The sequence below is a fragment of the Hyaena hyaena genome, unplaced genomic scaffold (genome assembly GCF_003009895.1).
Source record: "Hyaena hyaena isolate Hyena2069 unplaced genomic scaffold, ASM300989v1 scaffold_57, whole genome shotgun sequence".
In the NCBI taxonomy this organism is placed as follows: Eukaryota; Metazoa; Chordata; class Mammalia; order Carnivora; family Hyaenidae; genus Hyaena; species Hyaena hyaena.
The window spans coordinates 1,760,891-1,778,782 of NW_024080690.1; the positions used below are offsets into that span (position 1 = coordinate 1,760,891).

The following is a 17,892-nucleotide window of genomic DNA, read 5'->3' on the forward strand; positions in this document are numbered from 1 at the left end:
TGCACTTTAAAGATAGATCCTGGAGGCTTGAGTCCTTTGCTTCTCCACCTTAGAGTTGAGTACTTGCAGAAAGGCTTGGAAACCCAGAGTCTGCTGGGGGTGCTTGGGGTTGGGGTCCCTTCTCCCTGCCCTCCGTGGCCTCAACCTCAGCCCTGGGAGGCCAATCTGGGAGCTGCTCCCTGGGGAGGAAGGGATGTGGGAAGGACAGCCTTGTGTGCTGGGGTAACTAGCAGCCCCCCGCAAGAGGCCAGTGCCTATTCATGAGCAAGAGTGGTGAGTTCCAGGGCCTGCCCTCCTGGGTCAGTGGGACAGCCAGCTGGGCCTTTGCCTGGTTGGGGGACAGCCAGCAGAGAGGGCGGCTTTGGATAAACGAAGCCCAAAGCAAGGCATTGCAAGGAGAGGCAAAGAACAAGCCAAGTAAACCTTAAGCCAGCCTCCTCAGGCCCATGGAGACCCAGGAAGAAAGTGAGGCCCTAATCCCACCTGCCATCTGGCCCCCGCCTTGTTTGCAGGGTGAACTCAAGCTAAGCAGGCATCGCCTCAGGAATCCCACCTCTTGCCACCTCTCCTGAAGGTCATAAGTAAGCCCTGAGCCACTCTTATGGCCTGTAGGATGCTTTGACTTGACCACTGACAGCAGGGCATCATGGGAGCAGTTTAGGGAAAGCAAGAAGGAAAACATGGCCCTCATTTGTCATCTATAAAGCAGAAGTAATAATAGAACCTGGGGCCCCTTAGAGGCTGACAGGTCCTGAGCCACTTACACCTTCTGAGGCAATTAGCCCATTAAGAACCGAAGAAGTGACAAAACAAGTTCATAAACACTTTGGCAAATTTTAAAGAGTTTACGTGTAACGAAGTGATGTCGTGTTATATGTGCCAAAGCATAGGACACTCTACTTAAGCTATTTGTAAGGAAGCTGCAAGGATTCATAATGCATCACAGGTAGTGAGATCCCAGAAAGGGCAGAAGCTCAGAGCTGTTAAGAACAGCTTCAACCGGGGGCGCCTGGGTGGCTCAGTCGGTTAAGCGTCAGACTTCAGCTCAGGTCATGATCTCACGGTTCATGGGTTCGAGCCCCACATCAGGCTCTGTGCTGACAGCTAGCTCAGAGCCTGGAGCCTGCTTCAGATTCTGTGTCTCCCTCCCTCTCTGACCCTCCCCTGCTCATGCTGTCTCTATCTCTCTCTCAAAAGTAAATAACATATTAAAAAAAAAAAAAAAAGAACAGCTTCAACTGGGAAGCGATGGAGAACAGCTCACGCGTTCCTGAAAGGATTCGGAGTTTCGTATCCGTATTCCTGGAGGAGGTGTCAGCAGACCCTCTACGGCGATAGCTGTTCTCATGCACCCTGGCTCCTGCAGAAGGAGATGCTTTCCCAGCTGCATCGGGTCCTGTCGGGTATCTTAATGGACGGCCTCAGATAAACAAACCGCATTTGCAGTGTGATGCCCCCACAGCATCTGCCAAGCTGCGTTTTGGTGGCATCTTCCTCCTGCTGGGTCTTTCCCCCCTTTTTTCTTTTTGGATACAGTTTCATTTTTTTTTACTCTATGTCTCAAGAAACTTACTCCAACACAACTGTTAAACATTCTGTATAAAAAGTTATATTATCTGAAAACATATTAGGAGACGAGTTTTTACTTTTCACAGAAACTCTCAAAGAAAAATGAACGAGCAAAAGGATGCCTCTGCCATGCTTTCCATCCCACACAACAAACTTAGGTTTCGCACAAGGAAATTTTTTTAAGTAAAAAGTAAAATAAAATTTGAAAGCCTAGTCCACGCTCCTCTGGGGCCATGGGTATGAATGCACTTGGAAACAAGGTCAGAAATCTGCTGTGAGGCTGTGGGGAATGCCAGGCCCAGAAGAGGGGCCTTCCAGATTCTTCTGTGAAGGGCCTGCTGGTTTCCACCTCATGGGCTGAGAATGAGAGTTAATCCTGAAAATCATGCAATAGTATCTGAAGCTGCTGATTACAATCGTTGCGTTCGCTGGAGTGGGTTCAGTGGGATAATCCACATGAAACTATTTAGGATGGTTCCGCAGATGCTTCATGAGTACTTGCCTGTTTATCTAATTCTAACCCTGAAATCTCTTCTGGCCCTCTTTCCTTTCTATAACAACAGAACCTCCTCTGTTAGTATTTCCACCCTAATTTAAAAAACTAGTTTCAGGGGCGCCTGGGTGGCTTAGTCGGTTAAGCGTCCGACTTTCGCTTGGGTCATGGTCTCGCGGTTCGTGGGTTCGAGCCCCGCGTCGGGCTCTGTGCTGACTGCCAGCTCAGAGCCTGGAGCCTGTTTCAGTCTGTGACTCCCTCTCTCTCTGACCCTCCCCTGCTCACGCTGTCTCTCTCTCTCTCCTAGAAATAAGTAAAACATTAAAAAAAAATTAAAAAAAAAAAAACTAGTTTCAAAATTGTTTTCATTAATGCATAGTACACTTACAGAAAGAGCACACAAAACATCCAGACCATGAAACTGCGACTCAGAGCACGGAGTGTTGCCAAGCTCCCAGGCATTTTGCCCTCCCTCCTCCCTGATACTTGTTCTCATGATGTCCTAACCCTGTAGGCTGGTTTTGCCTGCTTCTGGATGGATTCCTTTCTGTCTGGCTTCTTTCACTCAACGTGACGGCGTCTGTGAAACTTGTCCATGTCACTGTGGCTTGTAGCTCACTCACTGCCTCAGTGTTCCACCTTAGGAGTGTGAGCCACTTTGTCAATCTGTTGTTTCTGCACATTGGAGTCCTTTCAGTGGGGATTATGATAAAGAACACTACTATGAACTTCTAGAACAGGTGCATCTATGTATGCACTTCTATTGGGAATGTCTTAGGAGTAGAATGGTGGGTCACGTGGTATGTGTTTTTAGCAGATGACGTCAAGCTATTTTACTAAGTGGTTTAAACTTCAGTACAGCCTGGAATTGCAAGTAACTTGTTCTGCGAGTGTTCCGTAAGACGAGCAAACATTTCTAATAAATTTTAACTTGATACACGAGCAATGTTTTGTAATTTGAGTAGTACGTGATGCAGAATATTACATGACCACAACTGAGCCAATGTTTCTCTCTCTCTCTCTTTCTCTCGCTGTGGAATTGTGGATGACTGTCTCCCATGCTCAGATGCTCTGTCTCAGGCCACGGGTGTTTGGCAGGAATCAGTGATTTTTCAGAACACTGGAAACAACTGGCACTAGTGTGTTTTTGTCACTTGAAAGCACCCATGGACTGTCCTTTGTATTTCCATAAAGAGTAAGCTCAGGAATGCTTTGCTTCATTCTGGGTCAGGCTGCCTGCAGATCTAGACCTTTCCTCTGCTGCCTTATTGCCAGTTACATTAAATATAATACATGACAAGAGTATTATTAATACCGTACTGTAGTCACATCCGTGCGAGCATATACAATGGCCTCCATGCAGAAAAAGGTTGAAAAGAAAGGTGGGAAGAAGAAGGAGGTGATTATGGTGGAAGTTAAGAAGGAAATCATCAAGAAGTATGAACAAGGTATGTGAGCGGCTGAAATTGCAAGACTGTATAGGGAGTCTATGTCTGTTTCTTATCTGCAGAGGAGGAAGAGAAAAATGTGGAGGAATCCCTCACTTCAAATGAGATTAGGGAGATGTGTAAAATGTGGGAAACAGTGCAAAATGTGGTAGAAAGGCACCACCCAAATAAGGCTGTAGCAGTGGGAGCAGTGAATCTGTTTAACGATGATGCAAATTACATTTCTGTGAAATCCTCAGAAGGAGCAAAAGCAAGCGTCATTGGATAGGCTCCTCATTAAAGGTGCACGAAAAGAAAAAGATTCCATTGAGCCAATAGAGAGCAGTGATTCTGTTAGTGACAGTGAGAGTCATCCTACACAATAACCCTTCTCTCATCTCCCTCACACCAGCCACGAAGGTTTTCAAAGGTAAGTGCAGGTGAATTTGTTTATTTTTCTTTATATTTTGTATTTTCTTTATTATTTTGTATTATATTACAGTATTCTAATCATTTTTACATGAATATTTTTTTGGGTTGTGGAATGCATCATCTGAGTTTCCATTATTTCTTATGGAGAAATTCACTTTGATATACAAATGCCTTGGATTACAAGCGTGTTTCCGGAACAAATAATACTTGCAAACCAAAGTTTCACTCTATTTATGTTCCCACTAACAATATGTGCAAGTACTGTTGCTTGTGATTGATGTTTGCATGTATATTATATCACATTTGGGGTTGGATTTTTCTACCCCTTAATTTCTTTTAAAAAATTTTTTTGGTTTATTTATTTTTTTAGGGGGGAGGAGGGGCAGAAAGAGAGGGAGACACAGAATCTGAAGCAGGCTCCAGGCATTGAGCTGTCAGCACAGAGCCTGACACAGGGCTCATACCCATGAACTGTGAGGTCATGACCTGAGCTGAAGTCGGACGGTTAATTGACTGAGCCACCCAGGCACCCACCCTTCCATGCCTTTACTTTCAACTTACTTTTATAACTATGTTTACATGGTTTCTTTTTCTGTGATTAGGCTTTAGTTGGGTCTTTTTTCTTTTAAAATTCATGCTGGAGTTTGCTGCCTTTGGCGTGTTTAGAATATTTAGACCGAATGTAATTATTGATAAGTTTGGATTTAGGTCTACCGTTTTATTTTTGTTTTTTATCTGTTTGCTTTGTGTTTCATTTCTTTGTTTCCTCTGTCCTGCATTCTTTTGGATTTTTGGAATATTTTTATTGGCCACTTTGGCTCACGTATTGAGTTTTGACTATGCCCCTTTACTGTTTGTTTAGAAGTCTGCTCTCGGAATTACAACATTCACAATTAACTTTCCGGTCTCCTCAGAATTAATATCTTGCCACTTGCAGTGGAATGCAGAAACCTTAAGACCATGTAGGTACCTTTACCCTCTTGTTTTCCCATCACATTGTCATGTGTATTGTATACACGTAAATTCAAAGCTCACCAGACAATACTATGACTTTTGCTTTCAACTTTCGCACATATTTTAAAGAACTTAAGAGAAAAAGAAACGGAGTCCATTCCATGAATGGTTTCATTTTGGTTACTGGAGTTTTAATTCCCCAAACTTCAATTCCATTCTTCTTGTATTGCCTATTTCTCCATTGAGACGATCTTTCTATTTGTTTCAAGATTTGCCCCTATTTCTTGCAGCATGACTAGAATAGCTGCTTTAAGGTCTCTTAGCTCTTGGGCCACCTCAGAGTTGCCTCTTGATGGTCCCTTTGTCCTTTTCCTTGAGAGATGTGGAGATTTTCCTGGGGCTCCAAATATCCTGTAATTTTGGATTATCTGGACAATGTTAATATTGTGATGCAATTGCGGTCTTGTTTAAATCCTGTAAGAATGGTGATTTCTTTGATATCGGGCAAATGCCTGGTTAGGTTCAGGCTGCGAGCTGCTCCCTAGCATCTCTGGGCTGTAAGCACTGAACACCATCATCATCGGTTACATTCTTAAAGGTTTTGCAGTGCTATTCCAATCTGCTCGGTGTGTGTGTGCCAGTCTGGGACTTGGGACAAGTCTGGGACCCTGGAGCTCAGTGCTAAACCCTTTGGGATGCTGTGTAAGGTCCATCTTCGGGTGAGCTCAGGCATTCATATGCCATTTTAGGGAATCACTTTCTTGAGCTCTCCCCTCTCTGTGAACTCCCCACCACTCTCTACTTTCCAGGACATCCTGCCCCCTTCCCCTCTCACCTTGGTGCTCTGGCTGAAAAGCCAGGAATTTCGTTTCTCCACTCTGCTGTACCAACACACACACACACACACACACACACACACACACACACACCCCCCAAGAGTTACAGGGACAGAGACAGAGAGAAAGGGAGAAAAAGCATCAGGGATATCCCCCATGCTCTTAGGATTCCTGTGGTCAGAGAGAAGAGTTTCCCTCTCGTTACCTGCCTGGCTGCCACTTGCTTTCACCACTACTGTCACAGCTGGGGGCTGGGGCAGGAAAGAATGTGAAAGACAAATAGAAACAGGGGTGTTCTACTCTCTCTTGGACCTGTAGGGGCTCTCTTACCCCTTCCTCAGACCAGAAATAGAGGGCTCCTTTTGGAGAGGATTTTTGGTCTGTATCCTGCGCACAGTGCTGGGTTTCACGTTGTGTCTGACCCAGGCCTGGTGATATCAGAGGACAGAAAATGGGAAACTCACCACTAATCTCTATTTGACTAGAACCAAAACTACACCAGCCTGGTTTGAGTCTCTGAATAGCCCTTATCCACACCTATTTTTCTTGTTTATTGATTCATTTGCATATTGTTGGTCTCCTTACCTGCCCTGACATCCCCCCCCCAACCCCCCGCCAGGATGTTGACTTCAGGACAGCAGTAATTTTGCTCATTTTGAATACTGCCTGGAACACAGTAAGCACTCAATAAATGTTTTCAAATGACTGAATCTATGCTTTCAGTCATAACGACTTTGGAGACAACTGCCCATCTTTTTTTTGACTCCTCTTCCTCAACCTCTCTCCCCACCAATAAACTGCCTCATATGTTTTTCAGAAAAGATTTACTGGTTGCCTGACAAATAAGGTGCAGGCCAGGAGAACGCCACAGATGCCTGGGGAAAGAATAGCCGGTGGTATCCCTTAGGGCTCTCCACATTGCAGGGGTTGGGAGAACCCATTCCAATGTTAACAGTGGAGGGAAGACTGGGGGGCTCAAGTCGGTTACATGTCTGACTTCGGCTCAGGTCATGATCTGGCAGCTTGTGAGTTCGAGCCCCACTTTGGGCTCTGTGCTGAGAGCTCAGAGCCTGGAGCCTGCTTCAGATTCTGTGTCTCTCCCTCTCTCTGTCCCTCCCTTGCCATGCTCTGTCTGTCTCTTAATAATAAATAAACGTAAAAAAACTTTTTTTAATAAAAAAAAAAACCAATGGAGGGAATAGATTGCCTAGGGAAAGTGAGAAGTTCAGAGGGAATTCTGCCTTCAGGTGAGGCTGGATCCAGAGGCTCAAGCAATGCTACTGGGGGTCTAGATCCCCTCTGCCTGTGAGCCCCACCTGTCACTGTCACTGCAGTTGGCTTCATCCTTTTTTTTTTTTTTTTTATTTCTAGGAGAGAGAGAGAGAGAGAGAGAGAGAGAGAGAGAGACAGCATGAGCAGGGGAGGGTCAGAGAGAGAGAGAGAAACAAAAACAGAAAAAGGCTCCAGGCTCTGAGCTGGCAGTCAGCACAGAGCCCGACGTGGGGCTCGAACCCATGAACCGCAAGATCATGACCTAAGCGAAAGTCGGACGCCTAACCGACTAAGCCACCCAGGCGCCCCAACAGTTGGCTTCATCCTTGACCTCAGTCAGGGCAAGCCCCCAATCTCCCCCATAGACACACACTCTAGGCTCTCTCTTCCTGGTGACAATGTCCCTGACATTGTCAGTGATTTCACGTCTCCCACTACACTTGGCAGGGAATGAAAAGTGCTCTGGTAGGAGTAAACCTCCTGGGATTTCCTCTCTGTTGGTCCATTCCCAGGGGCCCCTCACTGAGACAGGGCAATGGGGCATGCTGATGTACCGGGGCCAATCAGGGCCTACCCCTGGAGCTGGGATAAAAGTGTGTGTGTGTGTGTGTGTGTGTGTGTGTGTGCGCGCGCGCGCGTGTGTGTAAGAGGAATAGGAATAAAGCTACCAGGAAAGAAGTAGATGGATGCTGGGCATCAAAAATGCCAGCGGCCACTGAAACAACTTTCTACTGCAGAAAAAGGGGCACAGACAACTCTCCCCCTTTATGCTGCAGGGACACACGTGTCCCAATGGCCCCAGCCTCTCGATTCAGGCACAGCTTGACTGCAGCTACTGCCTCTACAAGTCAAGGTCACCTCGACTCTCAAACCAGGGAGATAAAATGCACACATGGATAGGCACGGGCTCGGGAGGAGGTCGTGGTTCATGCTGTTTTTGAGGCCGTCAGGCAGAACAGAGTCTGGCTCCTGGGCAAACTGTCTCTGGTGCAGACTGTCTCTGGGCAGTCTGTCTCTGGTGTTTGGGCAGGTGCAGAACATTTCAGCCCCAAAGGGTAGCTTCGAGGAAGGAGGAGAGACTTACTGAGATAATGTTTGGGTCGTCCAGAGATAGCTATCTGGAGGAGAGCTCAGAAAGCTTGGAGCCTTTTCCTCTTATCCCCTAAAGTGGCCTCTCCGAAAGGACAAAGTTCTGCAGAGTGAAACTTTGCCAGCAAAGTCTGACACAAGAGAGCAGGTTAAGGTCCAGTCTGTCTCCAGGGTGTGAGAAATGGGCTAAGCAATAGACACACTATCAAAGTCCTGAATTTGAGCTGTATTCCATGCGTGATTTTCATCTTCTATTGCTGTCTGCAGATGGACATGCCCTCTCATCTGGTGTGTCATTGTGGAGTCATAAAGCCCGAGGCCTCCATTTTCCTATGTGGGACTCATGTCTTCACTCATGGCTTCACCCGCCCTCCCCATCCAGATCCGGTGGCGAGTCTGGGTGCTGAGAGATACAAGGTCGTCAGATCCAAGTGTTCCTGAGTTTCAGAGTGAAGGGCGGGAGTTCAGATAGTGAGGCATACATACCTCCAAACATGGGTGGGAAGCTAGTCGGTCCCTGAGGGTCTGATAGAGGAGTTGAGGGAGAGAGGATGCAGATAAGGAGAAATCACTACACCCACTGCTTATGTGCTCCCGCTGCAGTGCTATTAGTATTCCAGGCCCCAGTAGGGTTGGAACGCAGGTAGAATGGCAACAACAAAGGTCTGTGCTCTTCCTTTGTAGTTCTCGTGTTTACTGCTGTCCACCTCGTGCATAGTAAGTTAGGACAGGGCTCATGTGGGGGCTGCTCCCCCTGTGTCCTCAAAGCCGAATGCTGGGCCTGGAGTATAGTAGGTACTCAGCGAATACACGCTGAATGAATAAAGGAACGCACAATGATAAAATTCATGCACGGTGCCTTAAGTAGGTAGGGTTTGGTCTCCGATTCTCTGGTTTGAGCAAACAGAACACAGAGCAGCTAGGTAGACAGCTCGCTCTGATCGCCTCCACGCCGCAAGAGAACTTCCCAACTTGGAATGCTTCCCAGGAGAGGAAGTGAGAGGAAGCAGGGCCATTTCACGGCAAAGGATATCCTCTAATGCTGCAAATTGACAAAGCCTTCGGCTGCTCGATGACACTTCCAGCTCCCTCCCTCTACTGATGGGATTCCCAGATGCTACCAGGTTGGCAAGTTAAACCTGCTCTGTTTGTGTGTGGTTTTATATATTTCAAATGGTTCCTTGTGAGTTGTTCAGGCCTCATCCCTGGCACCCTAAAGAGCACTCAAGCCTAAGATTGCACCATCCAGTCCATGAGGGGAGTGCAACATTCTTCACCTCCAGCGGATCTCATGGATATGACACTCAATCAATTACAAGAGGCTGGGAGGTTGGGGAGGAGAGGACCATGTAGTTTCCAGTTTCACAACCCCTTCCTGCCACCAGTGGTTCTGCTGCGGGGAGTCCCCCTGGCCTCACAGGAAGGCAGCACATTCAGGGTCACTCGGCAAAGGTCTGCTGGTCACCTTGTTGCTGCTCCCCCACTAAGGCACTCACAATTAATTCAGCGTTGCCAAGTCACGCTTCTTGAAACAGACCCCAGGACTCATTTCCAGGATGTTTTTGGCTGCCTGACAACCCCTTCCTGTTTTGGAAGTAGAAAGTGACATTAAAAAAGCCAGGGAGGCTTCATTGTTTTTTTTTTTTTTTTGTATTTTTTTTAAAGATTCCAATGACTGAAGAGTGGAGGCTCTTAATGGCAGAGATGTGCTCGCTTGAGGAACTGTCCTCTCCTCGGAGACTAACTGCCTATTGCTTTGTTTTTTGGCCTAATCCTTTCTGAAACTCTTTTCTCTCATGTTCCCATATTTTCCTCATGTGTCAGAAACTATGAAGTTGCCCACATTTGTTAATCATGACACATTTCAAATGAACACGGAAGACAGCCTGAAAACATCTAGTAAAGAAAGCTTGTGCTCTTCATGGGTACATTTGCTGAAAGGAATTCACCAGCAATATTTTCTTTCATTGAAAATGCCCAACTGCTGGCCTAATACTGAGTGATCAAAAAAAAAAAAAAACCCGAGTAGGATAAGGAATTAAGGATTCTACCAAAAAAATGAACTTCACAATGGTGAGTGACATGGTTTCATGTATCTTCAAATGAGACTGCAAGGGCCTAAGAGGAGGCAACTCAGTGACAGAATGGGGGAAAGTCCCTGCACACATGTTCACTACCTCCATTTAGAAAGGCAGAAACCCCTTTCCCTTGAAGCAGGAGCTGCAGAGGGCCTTGGTCCCTGAGAGAGGGAGACAGCGGCTGGGGAAGAGGTCAGGGCAACTGCATCAGGATGGCCATACGAATGGTGTCTGGACGTTCAGCTGCCCGCATGGCACAGAGGGCAGAGGGAGAGAGGCTCCAGAATATAGCTCTTGGAGATACAGTGAAATCTCCTTGTCAAGGCCAAGTTCCCTTGTCCGATTTGTGGCTGGGAACCCTTACATACCATGTTCATTTTTGAGATGAAGGCCCAAGTGGAGTTTAGATTAATGGTTGCGGGCAAGCTAATTAAGTTGAAGCCGAGGAGTTTCAGAATATGGTGGATCTCTGCAAGTAAGGGCCTGTTTTAAGGCCGCGTGTGGCCTGAAAAAGTACCTCAGTTGGTCCTCTGGCCATGCAGGTTAAACTCTAATTTGATCATGTTTTTCTTCAAATAGCGTTCTCATGTTTTATTTGCACCTGCGATTCCTCAGTGTTTGTTCTGATGAGAGGAATATCTTTGGTTGTGGAAAATTATACATGAGATTGTGGAAAATTATACATGACCTTTACTTGGTATATTGTCTATGCTACTTACTAGCTGTCTTTGGACCAAGTGCTTCACCTGCCTGGCCTGTTTCTTCAGCAATAATACAGGAACAAATCAGTACCTAATTCCCATAGTGGCTGTGGGGACTAACCTAGTTAACTGAAGATATGCATAGGAGGCACTCGATAAATGCCAGCTGTATTATTACTATTAACAGTGAAGTCTTGAGACAATTCACCAGCAGCCACAAGTTTATTTGAATGCAACAAAACCTTTGCTCTCTGACAGAGGGGTAGGTTGACTCATTCCTCGAAGCCTGAAAGGTTTTTGTTTTTTGTTTTTGAAAGAGCACTAATATGGACTTGAAAAGGCAAAACTAGATCCTGCTTTTACTTCTAATTAGGATAAATCACATTCAAATAGTAGACTGAATTGAATGATTCTTAGCATATTTTTTTTCCGATTCCTCCTTCATTTCACAACATAGCTTTTATTAGCAACAATAATATATTTTTATATAGACTATTATTAAGCATATGATTTACAATGATCTTTTCTCATTCTGCAGACTGTATTTTCAATTTCTTTTTTAAAATAATTTTATTTTTTTCATCATGATAAGCATCCTCTTTAATCTCCATCTCCTATTTCCCCCATCTCTCCACTATGGTAACCATCATTTTGTTTCCTATAGTTAAGTCTGTTTCTTGGCTTGTCTTCTTTTCCTTTTGTTCATTTGTTTTCTTAAATTCCATCTATGAGTGAAATCATATGGTATTTGTTTTCCTCTATTTCCCTCAGCATTATACTCTCTAGATCCATCCATGTTGTTGCAAATGTCAAGATTTTGTTTTTTATGGGTGAATAATATTCCACTACATATATATCTTTTATATATCTTATATATATCTTTGATATATATATACGTCTTTTCTAAATGTTTATTTATTTTTGAGAGAGACAGAGCCCAAGCACAAGCAGAGAAGGGGCAGAGAGAGGGAGACACAGAATCCAAGGCAGGCTCCAGGCTCTGAGCTGTCTGCACAAACCCTGATGTAGGGCTTGAACTCATGAACTGTGAGAACATGACCTGAGCTGAAGTCAGACCCTTAACTGACTGAGCCACCCAGGCGCCGCCCCCCCCCCCCCAATCTTCTTTATCCATTTATCCATCAATGGACACTTGGGCGCTTACACAATTTGGCTATTGTGAATAATGCTGTAATAAACATGGGGTGCATGTATCCCTTCAAATTAGTGTTTTTGTATTCTTAGGGAAATCCACAGTAGTAGAATTACTAGATCATAGGGTATTTATGTTTCTAATTTTTTTGAGGAATCTGCATACTGTTTTCACAGTGGCTGCACTAGATTGCATTCCCACCAACAGTGCATGAGGCTTCCTTTTCTCCACATCCTCACCCACACTTGTTTCTTGTGTTTTTGATTTTAGCCATTCTGACAGATGTGACATGATATTTCATCAGTTTTGATTTGCATTTCCCTGATGATCAGTGATGTTGAGCATCTTTTCAAGTGTCTGTTGGCCATCTGTATGTGTTCTTTGGAGAAACGTATGTTCATGTCTCCTGCCCATTTTTGAATTGGATTATTTATTTTGGGGGTATTGAGTTGCATCAGTCCTTTATATGTTTTGGATACTAACCCTTTATCGGACATGTCATTTGCAAATATCTCCTCTCATTCAGTAGGCTGTCTTTTAGGTTTTTTGCTTCCTTCACTGTGCAGAAGCTTTCTATTTTGATGTAGTCCCAATAGTTTATTTGTATTTTCACTTTCTTGAATGATCACAAATTTAGCTTTTGATAAAAATCTTGCTTTTATACCAATACAGTCAACTTAAATTTGTTAGTTGGTTCTTGAAAAAAATTCTCTAAATTTTGATAACACTATTTCCTTATGAAATGTATTTTATTGTATTAACATATATTCAAATTCTCAGGTAAGGACTTTTTATAGAATGTGGTCTGTATAAAAAAGAATAGAGCCTAAGTTACAATGGAATGGTTACTTTTGGTTCTGTCATTTTATTCAGGTATCGAGGAGGGTCCATCGATTCAGTGGGAAGCTGTGGATCAACGGCCACCATTGTCAGGCTGCGTTCTTTCTTATTTCACCCAAGAAGTCATAGGTCTGTTCTGAAATGTCAAAAGGTTTGTGGACTCCATGTGGCGAAAGCAGAGCTTGCAGACCACCCTCGCCGCCTTGGTTTTGCTTAAGGAAGTCCGCGATAACCTTCCACCGGGCAGCCTCTGTCTCCTCTTCTGCCCACCTGTACGGGGGCAGGAGTGTGGAGTGCAGAAGAGGCGCCACACAGCCGTGGTACACCAGGAGGAACATGGCCTTCAGGGACTCTTGGTCTCTCTGGGAAAACAGCAGAAACAACTGTGAGTGGACCTACATCATTCCTTTTTAAGTGTTAAATTCTATGAACTCCGTAAACTAAAATCCACCTAAGGGGTGAGATGGAGGGTGCCATTAGTGCCTGGCAAGTAACTGGCTCTGAATCAGCTACTCAGTGGGGAAACAGTACTCTCTGAGACCAGGGTGTCTCCTAAGCTCCGCTGAGGGGTTCCACACGTGCCATCAAGGACACTGGGGTGCTGAAATCTAATTCTGGTGATAAAGGTGTGGTTCCAGGGCAACATGACTAGAACACAATGTGAAGGTAGCCGTGTCCTCTTAATTAGGTTATAGCACATCAGAGACAATGTTAAGTTGTTACAAAAGAAGGGCAGCATGAAATCCAGAGAAAGGAGACCCAAGGACTAAGAATGTGCAGACCCTCCCCAAATAACAAGAGTACTGCAGTCATAACCAGTCAACCCTGACAGTGACAGGCCAGGGTGGGACTCTCAGGGAGCATGGCAGTCGGGCGGGGGAGATACTATACACATCAGATCTGCACATAAATAGGGTTCCTCCAAGCAACCATGTGTGCGGCAATTTCTACAGGCCTGAGGCCCAGCACCTTGTCCACTGATGTCCTAGAAAGCATTAAATCTGCCAATTTTAGCAAAGGTCAAGTGTAGATGGCACTGGTCAAATGGAAGTTCAACTACAAACACAATGCACTTTACAATACATATAGTGTGTGTATATGTATATATCATATACACAGCATACATATTATATATATTATACATATAGTATATATTATGTAAAATACACAGTGTATGTTTTTAAAAGTTTTTAGGATTTTTCTTTGTTCTCCCATGTTCCTTGCAGATAGTTAACATGTTAGACTTGAAGTACAGAAACCATGTACCATAAGCCAAATGCAGCCCACTGCCTCTGTTTGTAAATAAAGTTTTATAGAAACCCAGCCCCACTCACATGTTTACATGTAGTCTGTAGCTGCCTTTGTGCTACAGTGGTAGAGTAGAGTACTGTAACAGGACCTTACAGCCTGCAAAGCCAAATGTATTTACCATGTGGCTCTTTACAGAAAAAGTTTGTCAGTCCTGGATTAGAGCAGTGGAGCCGTTACTCACTGAGGAATACGAGTTCTGTTTGATAATCACCGATCTTCTATGGTAATGTAAGCATGAGCCATGCAGTTTTAAATGTATTATACAGCTTAGGCCAATTTTCTTTTCCCTTCTCCTTACGTGATATGAACTTTGAGAGCTAGAGGAATTTTTTTCTAAATAAGAGAAACCTGATAGCCAATTGGGAGACTTTGTTTAGAAACTTCTCAAATAACACTCACTGATCTGAAATGATTGTTTTGATCAAGTGTTTCTTTTCACATGAGGACTGCTCCCCCATACCCTGCTTGGAACATGTCTTTGCAACCACGATGACACAGTTTAACTGGTTGGGAGGGATTATGACTACGGCTACTCTGGCTAAGACGGGCATTATTAGCAAGTGTAAGCAAGCAGTGAGCGCCGCAAATGTTCAGTTCAGCGTGGAAAATCACATTACCTTCTCTGATCTTTTTAATGTGCTCTCTTTCTCAGCCCACGAACTCTAAAAAGTAAATCAAAGTATCATATTAATCTGAGTATTCACAAGCCTTTGCCACAGATGAACAGGGTTAAAAACGCTGTACGGACCCTACATGGGTGAGAAGTGGATATGTAGGCGCCTACTGCTAACGAGCTGGAGCCAGACTGACCAGGAGGTGAAAGACGCCTTGGATGCACCATGATTCTTACAAGTCAAAACTAATTTAAGAACGGAATCAGTGAAACACTAACAGATCCTTGCAAAGTGCATAAACATAGCACCTGAGCAATAACATACTATGCAGGTTTTAAGTTCAGATGGTAAACGAAAATAGGAAACTGCCAAATACCATACTTCTTGGCAATCCTGTCTGCCATGATGATGATGGGGATCAGAGGGGGATAAAATGAGGTACAGCTTTGCAAGTAAATACTCCACTCTGTTCACAAAGATTCATACAAGCTTCTTTAAGGAAGTAAAAAACCCAGAATTCAACTAATCCCACAGACACATGAATTGAAGCCTTTCTCAGTGCTAGTTCTGGGCAAACTGTGAGCAAGAGGGATGTGCCCATCCCCGCGGCTGCTTATTCCCCGCCTCTGCTTTGTGCCTGTTTGCAGGTATTCTCCTGCTGGTGCCTGTTTTCATGGATTCCTTGAAAGCACCAGCCCTTATTTCAGTAAGGAGGCCCTGGGGTGGATATGACAGATGGCACCAAGAATGAGATTCTCCATGAAATGAAAGAGAAGTTTCCTACCAAGAGACCACAGGCTGTGCCCCTGATGAGCCAGATCTTGGAATGGTTGTATTTACCCTGACCTGTTACCACGAATGGCCAGTTATTACCATGAAAGAACTACCTTATGAGACTGGGGTCTACCACCCTCATTGACTGCTGCACCTGCAGGCCTTGGGGAGTTTCAAGAGGCCCCTTCAAGAGCTAGGGTGCTTTACTAAACAGGCCAGGTATTATTATTATTATTATTATCATTATTAAAATACCAACAACAAACTAAACTTGGCTAAGTTGACACTAGGAGGCTCACACCCTTCATAATGTGAACCTTAAAAGGTATCTGACTTCACATGACTATCACTTAGCAACTTCAGACATACTGTCTGGAAAAGCTTGCCTGTTGTTTGTTAGTTAGTTGTATCAAGGTCCCATCTCATTTTTCACTGAGCTACCAGCAAGCAGTAGGGTGTATCATTTACGCTAAGTCAGTGGCAAACAGCAAACGTGTGTGTGTGGAGGGCCAGTACTATATACCGAGGCCCACTTCTTCCTTCTGGAGCAAGGAGAAGACTCCATCTCCCAGCTCCCTTGAAGTTAACTGGGGCCATGTGATTGGTTCCAGCCAACGAAACACGAGCAGGAATGGCCTGTGCCACTTCAGGGACAGGTGGTGGAAAGGCCAGGGGCAATCCTCTATTCTCTCTTTTCCTGCAGGTGCAACTGGCAACAGAGGAAGCCGCTTGTTCCAGATGATGCTATAAGAAACGAGCCTCCAACAGCCTGCACCCTTGGATGACTACCTTGGGTCTTCCACTGCTCCATGCTGGACAGGTACCATGAGGGAGAAAGAAACCTGTGTCAGCTCCCGCTGCACAGCCTGGCTGATCCTACGTCATATGGTATGCCGTGAAGACATGGCTCAAGACTGAGGAATAAACCACACTTTTAAATTTTTATTATTTAACTCATGATCCAAAGGTAATCAGTATTGCTTTTCTAGAGTATATCCTTCCAGATATTTTTACAGGCAGATATATAAATGTAAACATATATATATTTAAACATACTTATTACAACTCAAATGTTTTTTTTTTTTTTTTTTCACTTAACAATGTGTATGAACAACCTTATGTGCGTCTTTCCTTGAGTCTGTGGCATGTCTGGACACAGCCAAGGCTGGTCTGCAGGCCACTTCTCTGAGCTAACTGCTCATCAGGAAATGCAGAATTTAGACTAGATCAGCCCTAAGGTTCCTTCCTAACTCCAACACCCAGGTTACGTGACTGCTACACACCTAGACAAGTATGCAGGCACCCAGCACGGTGAATTAGCCTCAGTGCGCTCTCGTAAAATATTTGTTGGATCAATCAATGTACTTGTATTCTGTATAATGAATAAATATTATGATACTATGATACTTTTTTAGGGGAAAAAAGAGAAATTCTGCATTATCTAATGATAGTGCCAAATAAACTTGTCTGGAATTACAGATAATCATATGCCATGAATACTTTCTTAAGCCTTTTTGCTGAAGACTGCATTGTTACAACCCAGCCAAACCATCCCATGAGATCAGCTTTAAAGTCTAATAAAAATTCTTGGTAGGTGATTCCTTCCTCCTTCCATTTCTCTGCCAGGCCCTTACGACCTCTATCCTTATGGACAGGAATCACCTCCTTCCATGTCTCTGTCAGGCCCCTACAACCTCTATCCTTATGGGTAGGAATCACCTCTGAGCACAGCTCGCCTCTCTCCTGCACGTGCACTTTTCTACCCTGTGTGTCAGGAGCTGTCCTACAGCAGAGCCCTGCACAGGTTACCTGCTGCCTTCCATACACACTCTTCACTGGCAATGAGAGACTCAGACCGACCTTGCCCATCTGCAGACACGTTTCACATGCCAAACCGGATCACACACAGAATATTCTCTATTCCTTCATGCTGATCCTTTCTACCTGTAATGTCTTCCCCTTCCATCTCAGCATGTCAAAGTCCAACTTGGCCCCAGCTTTTTATTAGGTCTATGTCACCAAAGACCTGTTCTGGAACAGGTTCCTGGCTCTTCTTTGCTGCTCTCTTTACATCTTCACGGACCTGGATTATACAGTGGCACTTATCATGTTATCTGAGTACTGCTTTGCAGGCATAATGGGACTCCTAATATTTGTTAACTCTGATATGTTAAGTTAAACTTTATGAAACTGTCATTTTGGAAAGCCAAAAAATGGCCAAAAATTTGAGATTTCATATGGTTCAAACTCATATCCAGTTGCTATTTCACATAGCAGGCAGTACATATTTAATTAAAATAAAAATGATATGCATACCTTGATGTGACTGAAAACCCAGTCGATTTTTGC

The 17,892-nt window shown here is 44.4% G+C and overlaps 1 protein-coding gene across 2 annotated transcripts in view; it reads right to left on the minus strand.

Moving 5' to 3' along the window:
* Window positions 1-12,734: 12,734 nt before the first annotated feature.
* Window positions 12,735-17,892, minus strand: part of NPHP1 (nephrocystin 1) — a 60,720-nt gene continuing 55,562 nt past the window's right edge. For both annotated transcript variants that reach the window (XM_039231752.1, XM_039231751.1), the window contains exons 19-20: window positions 14,773-14,817; window positions 12,735-13,206 (exon numbers count right to left, since the gene is read on the minus strand). In XM_039231752.1, the coding sequence (XP_039087683.1) occupies window positions 12,934-13,206; window positions 14,773-14,817 (318 nt within the window). In that variant the 3' untranslated portion in view covers window positions 12,735-12,933. The remainder of the gene's footprint in view (window positions 13,207-14,772; window positions 14,818-17,892) is intronic.